The following is a 10,248-nucleotide window of genomic DNA, read 5'->3' as shown; positions in this document are numbered from 1 at the left end:
TGCAGAGTGCATGCCCATGGATAGGATTCCTATTATTAAACTTCACCCACCCATGGCTCAGGGACCATATGGAAGAGGGGGCAGAAAGATTGTAAGAGCTAGAGTTGTTACATGGTCATAAGGAAACAGAATCTTCCAGGCTTCTGGGAACTTACTCATATGAACTTTCAGCATGCAGAAGACCCATGCAAACTCAGACATAGAACTAGGGAAATGCACAGGAGGCCCCAATCTTAGAGGAGGAACTATTGGCAGCTGATTACTGCTGGCTGAGGGAGTTCCCACCAGAGGCCCTCAGATGAGGGTCAGATGTTTTCAGGCTTTCTCCTAAGGTCTGGATCCCTCCAGGAATGATTTTGGCCTCGGGAATTTGGGGTTTGGACTGGCCTGGGAGCCTGGCCCAGGAAAGATGCTGGTCTAGGGCAGCTGGTGGCTGTCCCACCCAGAGTTGCAAAGGTAGATGGTGAGGGAAGAGGCCCCAAGGACTCCTGGGGACTGCACTGAGGAGCTCTGTTGGTCTGGATGCAAAGGATCAGGAAGAGGAAAGGTCAGCCCCCGAGTCCCAGAAAGAAGCTGGTGGGTGGTGCAGGCCCTGGGAAGCAGAGGGAGGTGAGGGTGGGCCAGGCCCAGAAGCAGTGCTCCTGGGGCCCAGAGAAGGCGCTACATTGGTCTGGATGAAAAGAATGAGGAAGCAGTATTGGTTCCCCAGGTATTTGAGGCCCCAAGACAAGGAATGGTTCAGGACCCAAACTAGGAGAGACCAGCGCGGGAGATGGGATGGTGAATGAGGCTGGGGGAGTCAAAGCGCAGACGCGATGGACTTACCCCAGGTTTCTGGGGCCCCAAGACATGGAATGGGACAGGACTCAAACTAGGAGTGACTGGCCAGGGAGATGGGAGGGTGAATGAGGCTGGGGGAGTCATGTCAGATGAACTTTTAATGATCCCAATTAGATGCTATCTGCAAATATGATATAGGTCAGGTTAAAAAAATTGGAAAAAGGTATGCTCATCTAACTTAATATGTCCAGGCTGCTATAACAAATGTAATAAAAAGAAACTAGTTATTTATAAGAAATTATTAATACTTCTAGAGGCTGGTGAGTTCAAGAGAAAGGTACCAGTCATTTTTAGCATCTGGTGAGAGGGGGATGGCTCTTTGTTTCAAAGATGGTACGTTCTTGCTGTATCAAGGGTCCGTAAGGCCTCTTTTAAAGGGGAACCAATAAAATTCATGATAACACTTAACCCTCATAACTTAATCTCTACCCAAAGACCTCATGTCCTGATAGCATAACATTCTTTGTCAGAATCCAACGTGCTTTTGGGGTGGTGGGACACCAGCATTCAGACCATAGCACCGTGCACACAGCTATCAAAGCTACAGTGGCCATATTAATATGAAAATAGACTTCAGAGTTAACAAAACTTACCACCAAAAGGATGGCAGGGTCAGTTTAGCAAGAAGATACACTGCTAAATACACAACAAGCAGATCTTCAAAATGCATTCAGAAAAAACATGTACAAAATTAAAGAGAGACATCTCATTCCACTATAACCTTGTCCTTGAACACTGCAAAACTTAAACTGAAAGACAAAAAGTAATTAAAAAAAAATCTAATCAAAACATAAGGCAGCATTGACTCCTCCAAAAATTACTAATTCCACAGTAATGTCTTTCAATGAGGATGAATTTGATGAAATCCAAGATAGAATTACAAAGAATGTAAGTATGTTCAAGGAAATCAAAGAGCACGATCCTGAGTGAATTTGGAAAGAACATAAACAGCTGAATGAAATAAAGAAGTCCATATAAGATGAGAGGAATTCAATAAAGAGATTCAAATACTGGAAAAAAGCAAACTGAAATATTGGTTATGAAAAATTCAGTAAGTCAGAAGCCTGTAGAAAACCTCATCAATAACAATGGATCAATTGAGGGGAAGACAAGATCATCAGGCCTTGAAGTAAAGGAGGTGGATCTGAAACACTGAGACAGTGACAGGTAAATTAATAAGGTACAAATGGAACATTTGAGATCTAGAGGAAACTAAAAAGACAAAATCAGCCAGGAGGTGCATGCCTTTTGTCCTATCACTCAGGAGGCAGAGGCAGACCGATCTCTAAGGTTGAGGCTGGCCTGGTCTACATAGGGAGTACGAGGCCAGCTGGGGCTATAGGGAGACCCTGTCTCAAAAAAAAAAAAGTCCACAAATCATGGACATAGAAGAAGAATATCATTCTAAAGGCATAATAAAATCATAGAAAATTTCCCAAATATAGGGAGAGAGATGCCCATTCAGGAACATGGGGCATTTAAAACACCAAAGAGATAAGACCAGAAAACCTCCCCATGTTACATAGTCAAAACACTAAATATACAGAACAAAGAACATATGTTGAAAGCTGCAGGAGAGAAACACCAAGCCACATAAAAGACCCATCAGAGTAACATCAGTTTGTCAAAATTTAAAAGCCAAGAAGACTTGGAATGATATATTTTAATCTCTGAAAGATAACAAACTGTCAACCCACTCTTATACCCAGTAAAACTGCCAGTCATAACTGAAAGGGGGGAAAGAAAGCACTTTTGTAAATTAGGTTTTGTCCTAGTTAGGTTTCCATTGCTGTGATAAAACACTGTCCATACGCAACTTGGAGAGGAAAGGATTTATTATATCCCACACTTTGATTTTCAAGGAACAATCCATCTTTAAGGGAACCCAGAGGCAGGAATTGAAACACCTAACAGAGGAGCCCTGCTTCTGGGTTTGCTTCCCCTGAACTCCAGCCCACCTGCCAGGGTATGGCACCTCCCACATCAACTAGTAATTAAAATGCCTCACAGACATGGCCACAGGCTAATCTGAAAGGGAAGTCCTCAATTGAAGTTCCCTTTTCCAAGGTATGTCTAGTTGACAACTGAAGCTACCTAGCACAGTTTTATTTTTAGTTTGGGGTTGGGCGGAGGCGTTGTAAATTTTGTTCCTTAATGATTTCATACATGTACATTATATATTTTGGTCCCCTTCCCCCTTCTCTCATTTTCTTCCTGCTATCAGCTCTCTAACCCTTGCTCCTTCCTATAAATCTCTTTTCTCTATTATCCTAATCAGGGCCATCCCTGTGATCTTGAGCTTGGAACTAACCATGAGAGCATGGTGGACTCACCAAATGGGTATACAGCTGGCTACCATGTTTCTGCCTCTCCCAGAATCTGTTACCAACAGATGAACAGTGTGTAGTAGGGCCCTTTGAGTCCCTTTCCCTTTCATAGCTGACTGTTAGGAGTGCCTGACTTCTTTGGCCTCCGTATGCACAGTCACTCTTGAGTTTGTGAGTCCCATGTCTGTGTCCTACTTAAAAGACCCTCTCCCTATCCTGCAGCTCTTACATTCTTTCTAATTCCTGCTGCACTCTCTGAACCTTAAGGGGGTGGTATAAATGTCTAGGGTGAACTCTCAACCATTCTTTATTCTTAGCATCCTGTGTAGCCTTAAATTATTAAATTCATCTCTGTTCATTGCAGGGAGAGGAATCTTTAAGACAGAGAAGACTTTGTCTATGGTATAAATATATTTAGGAAGTGGTTTGATATGTCATTTCAGCTAAGCAGTCATCTTATGCCCCCAACCCCCAGAGCCCAAGACTTTTTCAGTCATGAATTTTGGACCAAGTTTATAGTATTAGGCATTGTCCTAGTTTGTCTCTTCATTGCTGTGACAAAACACTCTGACCACTACCAACTTGGGGAGGAAAGGGTTTATTTGTCTTACATCTCCCAGGTCACAGTTCATCAGGGAGCCCAAGGTAGAAACTTGGGGCAGGAACCTGGAGGCAGGAGCTGGAGCACGGGCCACAGAGGAACTCTGCTTACTGGCTTGCTCCCCTAGCCCCTGCTCAACCTGCTTTCTTATACAACACAGGCCCACCTGCCCAGGGGTGGCACCACCCACAATGGGCTGGGCCCTCCCACATCACTCAGCAATCAAGAAGGTGCCCCATGGACATGGCCACAGGCCAGTCCAATGAAGGCAATTCCCCAATTGAGGCTCCCTCAACCCAGATGTGTCAAGTTGACACTAACACTATCCAGCACAGGCATGGATCCCCTTTTGTAGAGCAAGCCCTAAATTCATTTAGAGAGCAGTTGAATACCCCATAACAGTTATGCTACCATTATACCAATGAACACTTCTTGCCTTGTAAGTTTAGTATTACCATTAATAGAGTTCACAGTTGATGCCTTTACCCCACAACAGCCTACATAGCACCATCTTACACCATGAAAGCCAGCCAGCAGGGAGGAATCCTCTACCCATTTCCAGGTTGATTTCTCCCCAACTTGTATCCAAGGTGTGTGGTATCTATAGCAGTAGGGTCTTATTAACTTGTTCTGGTGAGTAATCAGGAAAAATGGCAAGAGCCTTTATTGTTTGGGGGGGGGGGTCCCTGGCACCTCTGACCAACAGCTTGTACCAAGGTGTCCCACACTTGGCACTGGACTTTTTATGTTATGGCCCATTGCTTCTAGGACCTTCGTTGTCTAGTCTTGTAGGGTATCTACCCTTAAACTCTTCTGTTTTTTGAGTTATCAATAAGTTTCTAACTTTTTCTCATACCTCCTTTATTTTGTTTGATTCTCCTCCCATTCCCTTGTATTCCCTACCCTTCTCCCTGTTTATACCTGCCCATTCCCGATGCACCCCCTCTCCACCCTCATTTAACCTATATGGTACTGTATCTCCTGTCTTAAGATATCCTCTTTCAAGTTTCTTGGATTCCCAAGATACTACAAGATACTCACACAAACCAAGGCTAGGATCTGCATATAAGGAAAAAAAAACTGTGTATTTCTGGGCCTGGGTACCTCACTCAGTATAATTTTTTCCAGTTCTATCCATTTTCCTACAAATTTCATTCTTTTTCTATTTAGCTACATAAAGTTCCACTGAATATTACATTTTTTGTTTGTTTAATGTATTTTAATAGCAAACTTAGAGGAACAGTACAGAAGACAGACATTAGAAACATGTACTTGGGTACTGGAGCAATGGCTCAGCAGTTAAGAGCACTGACTGCTCTTGCAGAGGAGCCAGGTTCTGTTCCCAGCACCCACCCATGGTGGCTAACAACCTTCTGTAACTCCAGTTCCAGGGGATCCAGTGCCCTCTTCTGAGCCCCATGGGCATTGCAAGACATGGGTGCACTCACATACATGGAGGCAACACACTCATACACAAAAAAATAATGAAATATTTTTTAAATACATAAATTTTCATGTAGGCCAACTCAGAAAAATGTTGTGAATGGATGGAATCTACTGTATGATAAAAAGGCTACAAACACCATTTAGTTGCTATCAATAGGAAATTTACTTACTTTTTAAAAATCCAAATGCTGGCATAGTCCAGAAAAAGTTAACAGGTTTATTTATAGTTGTTATAAAGTTGAACTGTTGAAATTTGTTCAATGAAACATTTTGACTTGCATTAATGCATTACATCACACATTTGTATTAAAAATTCATAAACAAAAATGGAAAAACTGACAATACCTGATTTCTGTCCCCTATTTTTCCACTCACAATTATATATTTAGATACCTTTTGACCCCATGGGGGAAAAATAATCTAACTTTTAGAACTGCTGATAACAGGAAGAAGAGAAAAAATAGGGTTTTTTTTTTTAGAATGAAATGTTTTCGGGGTTCTTAAGCACATTCTCCACGTATGCAGCGGCGCTAGTTGATATCTTTTGGCATAACTATACGTTTGTCATGGATAGCACACAAGCTGATATCTTCAAAAAGGCCAACCAGATAGGCGTCACTTACCTCCTGCAAAGCACCAATAGCTCCACTCAGGAAGTGCAGAGCTGTTTTTGAAGTCCTGAGCAATTCCCAAACCAGACACTGGAAGAGGAGTTTGTGATTCAGAAGTTCAGTGGATTTCTGGTTGCGTCTAATTTCGTGGAGTGCCTCCAGTAGAGGGCGCACTTTTGCGAGCCGCAGTTGTTTCTTCGGTACTTTACCACTGGGGGATTTGCAGGCAGTCTGCTTCATATGACCCATGATATAGACACCTTCTTACCTCCTTTTCTCCTTGGGGTGTAGCTCAGCGAGCGAGAGGCATTACATTAGAGAACGGTGAATAGAGCTGCAATGAACATGGACATGCAAGTGTTTCTGTACTAAATGAATTCATAACTACTAAGCCAGCTCTAAGAAGATAACTGAAGAAATCTCTCATACTGAAGAGAAAGATAAATACATCCATGAGGCTAGGAAACAAGTGGGTGTTGCTGTTTAATATCAGGCACAATATACTTCAAACAAAACTTAGAAGAGATAAAGGTCACAGCAGGCAGCACATGCATACACATAAAAAAATTTTTTTAATTAAAAGATATTGACTACAGGAGCAATCCTTCATGAGGACAGTACGATTTTAAACAAATACATACTGAACATGATGCACCTAGTTTCATAAAGCAAATACTAGTAGAGGTAAAGTAACAGCTCCAACACAGTAATCATGGGTGACTTTAATACTCCATGTTCACCAATAGACTCGTTTTGCCAACAAGAAAAGGAAATGGAAAAAAAAAACAACTGATTTAAATGACATATATACCCAATGAACCTAACAGACATCCATCCATAGAATATTCCATCTAAATACTACAGAATACACCTTAGCTTCCCAAGGAACTATCTCTAAAATAGACACTATAATAAGACATAAAATGAGTCTTAGCAAATATAGGAAAATTGAAATACTTTCCTATATTCTATCAGACCACAATGAAATGAAATTAGCAATCACCAGCAAGAGAAACTACAGAACACACACAAACTCGTGGAAGTTAAGCAACACACTAATGATGAATAGGTCACTGAACACATCAAGAAGGAAATTAAAGAATCAAATTAAAATGAAGGCACAACATACCAAAACTTATTAGATAAACTGAAAGCAGTCCTGAGGGAAGTTTATAGCTACAAGTTCCTAGATTTTAAAAAATGAGATCTTAACCAATGATCCACCTTAGGATCTTAGAAAAATAAAAGCAAGCCAAATGCAAAATCAGTAGATAGATCAGGACAGAAATTAAGTGGAAATGACAAGCAATACAAAGAGTCCTGAAACAATTGTTTCTTCAAAAATATAAACAAGATCAACAAACTCTTAGTCAAACCAAAAGAGAGAACCAAAATTAATAAAATTATAGGTGAAAAGGGACAGAATATAACAGATAGCAATGAAATTCAGAACATCATTAGAACATACCTTAAAAACACTCAACTGAATTGGAAAATCTAAAACAACTGGTTTCTAGATGCATGTAACCTACCAAAATTAAACCAAGATGATAAAAAATTTAGACCAAGCTGTAGCAAGAAACAGGACTGAAGTAGTAATAATAGTTTTAAAAAAATGAAATTGGTGGTGATGAGTTGGGGGGGCAATATGATCAAAATATGTTGTATGAAATTCTCAAGCAATAAAAGTAGTAAATAACTTGTTTTAGATTCTCCCCAACTTGATTCACTGCTGAGTTCTACCAGACCTTGAAAGAAGTAACAATTCAAAAATGGAAAGATAAATTTAGTAAGCTTTTTATGAAGCTAATATTACCCCAGCACCAAACCCAGATAAAGATAAAACAATAAATTGAAGGCTCATCATGATCAGGGCCACAAGTCACTTGGGGCACATCTAGGTACGTCTTGCCTTTCAAGGAAGGGAGGATTTGGGCAATGGACATGGGGGTTTGGAATTTCCCCTGCTTACTGTAGCCATGGTCTTCTCACAATACCACTTGTTGGTATCACTGAAAATGCTATCACAAGACATACTGGGAGTTCCTTAGCAACAAAACACCTTTAAATGAAGGGGTTTCTTACTATATTCCCTTCGATCATGAGCACATCATAGCCAATTTCACCCAATACTGAGAAGGAGGTGGACTCACCATCTTCTGAATGTGTCCAAAGGATTCATTTTTTCACTTGATTTCAAATATCTGCCCAAAAAGTGGATATTTACAATGCTACTCTATTCCTATGAAAATACAGAAATCTGCTGGGTGGAATAAATGATATAAAGTTCCTGAAAAAAAAATTAAAGGCTCATCTCCCTTATGAACATAGATGGGAAAATTCTCAATGAAATGAATTTAAAAATCACATCAAAAACATTTACCATGATCAAGTTGACTTTATTCCAGAGATGCAGGGGTGGTTCAACATACACAAGTCAATAAATGTAATGCATACATAGACTCAAGAGCAGAAATCACATGATTCTCTCAATAGATACAGAAAAAAAAAAACTTTCAAAATGCAACAATCCTTCATGATCAAAGTCTAGGGATAGAGTGAATATACTTCAACATAATAAAAGTTATATACAACAAACCAAACCAGCATTATGTCAGAGAGTAGAAAACTCAAAGCATTTCCACTACAACCAGGAACAACATAGTGTGCCTACATTCTCCAGTCTTTTGTTTTGTTTTTGGTGTTTTTGAGACAGGGTCTCCCTGTAGTCCCAGCTGTCCTGGAACTTGCTATGTAGACCGGGCTGGCCTTGAACTCACAGCGATCTGCCTGCCTCTGCCTTCCAAGTGCTGAGATTAAAGGCATGTGCCACCATGCCTGGCCTGTTCTCCAGTCTTATTCAATATAATGCTTGCACTATTTAGCTAGTGCAATATGACATAAGAAGGAAATAAAAAAGGGCACAAAAAGGAAAAGAAGTCAAATTACTGTTTTTGGCAGGTGATATTATTTAATACATAAGAGATCATGAAGTCTTTGCCCCAAAAAAGTGACAGCTCTGAGAAACACTTTGAGCAAAATGGTGGGATACAAAATTAACGTCAAAAATCAGTAGTTTTCTTGTATACCAGTAACATGTTAAAAAAGAAATCGGGGAAACAACTTCCTGAAAAAAAAACACATCTTGCAATAAACCCAACCAAGGAATTGAAAAACCCTCTGCAATGAAAATTTATGAATGCTGAAGAAAGAAATTGAAAGCATTAAAAGATGGAAAGCCCTCCAATGCTCATGAATTAGAATTAATACTGTAAAAACAACTCTACTACCCCAAACAAATTTAAGGTGAAAGGATAGGAATCTACATATTCATTGCAATTCCCAACAAAATGCCAATGCCTTTCTTCACAGAAATTAATAAATAAAAAATGTTAAAATTTATGTGAAAGCACTTAAGTCCCCAGATAGCAAAAGCAGACCTGAGCAAAAATAATAATGCAGAAAGGATGACCATACCTGATTCCAAGGTATTCTACAGAGCCATAGTAACAAAAACACTGACACAAAAATGGACACGGGGATTAATGAAATAGAATAGAAGGCCCAGATATGCAGCTACAGCTACATGATTTTTAACAAAATGCAAGAAATATACATTGGTGTATAAGATTGCATTTTCAATAAATGATCTGGAGAAACTAGACATCCACATGTAAAAGACTAAAACTAGATTCTTACATCTCACCCTGTAAAAAAATCAACTCCAGGGGCTGGAGAGATGGCTCGGTGGTTAAGAACACTGGTTGCTCTTACAGAAGACCCAGGTTCAATTCCTAACACCTACATAGTATCTAATAACCGTTTATAACTCTCTTCTGACCTCTGTGGGCATTGTATGGCATGGGTGCATTTACACACATGCAGGCAATACACTCATACACATAAATAACAAAAATAAAAATTTTTAAAAATCAACCCCAAATGGATCTAAGTAAGACCTTAATATAACACCTGAAATTCTAGAACTATTAGAGGAAAGTGTAGGGCAAGTTACAGGCATAAGCAAAGACTTGCTGGATAGAATTTTCCAGTCATTCAGCAAATAATGCCAACAATTGACCAATGGGACCTCATGAAATTAAAAATCTTCTGCACAGTAAAGGAAGAAGTTAATTGAGTGAAGAGACAGCCTCCAGGATGGGATAAAATCTTTGCCAGTTACACATCTGACAGAAGATTAATACCCTGAATTTACAAAAAACTGAAAAAAAGAAGTTAAAAAAGGAAACAACTTGGTCAAAAAGTGGAGTAAGAAACTGAACGAGTTCTCAAAAGTGGAATATAAATGGCCAATAAATATTTTTAAATGTTCAGTGTTAGGGTCCGTGACTCGATGGGTCCTCTCCAGGTAACAAATACACGGGATTGGAGATGTAAAAATCAAGCAGAGTCTTTACTTTCC

At 39.8% G+C, this 10,248-nt stretch overlaps 1 protein-coding gene across 1 annotated transcript; it reads right to left on the bottom strand.

The window, feature by feature from the left end:
• Nucleotides 1-5,744: 5,744 nt before the first annotated feature.
• LOC103729037 (histone H3.3C-like) lies at nucleotides 5,745-6,074 on the bottom strand. Its single transcript, XM_008827007.1, has one exon. It carries the CDS (start codon nucleotides 6,072-6,074, stop codon nucleotides 5,745-5,747), a length of 330 nt encoding a protein of 109 aa, XP_008825229.1.
• Between the last annotated feature and the right edge of the window lie 4,174 nt (nucleotides 6,075-10,248).

The sequence above is a fragment of the Nannospalax galili genome, unplaced genomic scaffold (genome assembly GCF_000622305.1).
Source record: "Nannospalax galili isolate Female #2095 unplaced genomic scaffold, S.galili_v1.0 scaffold272, whole genome shotgun sequence".
NCBI classification, from domain to species: domain Eukaryota; kingdom Metazoa; phylum Chordata; class Mammalia; order Rodentia; family Spalacidae; genus Nannospalax; species Nannospalax galili.
This window is presented reverse-complemented; position numbering and strand designations above follow the sequence as displayed.

What these genes read in the sequence shown, in the direction of transcription:
- LOC103729037 (XM_008827007.1), bottom strand. Translation starts at nt 6,074, where the DNA reads ATGGGTCATATGAAGCAGACTGCCTGCAAATCCCCCAGTGGTAAAGTA.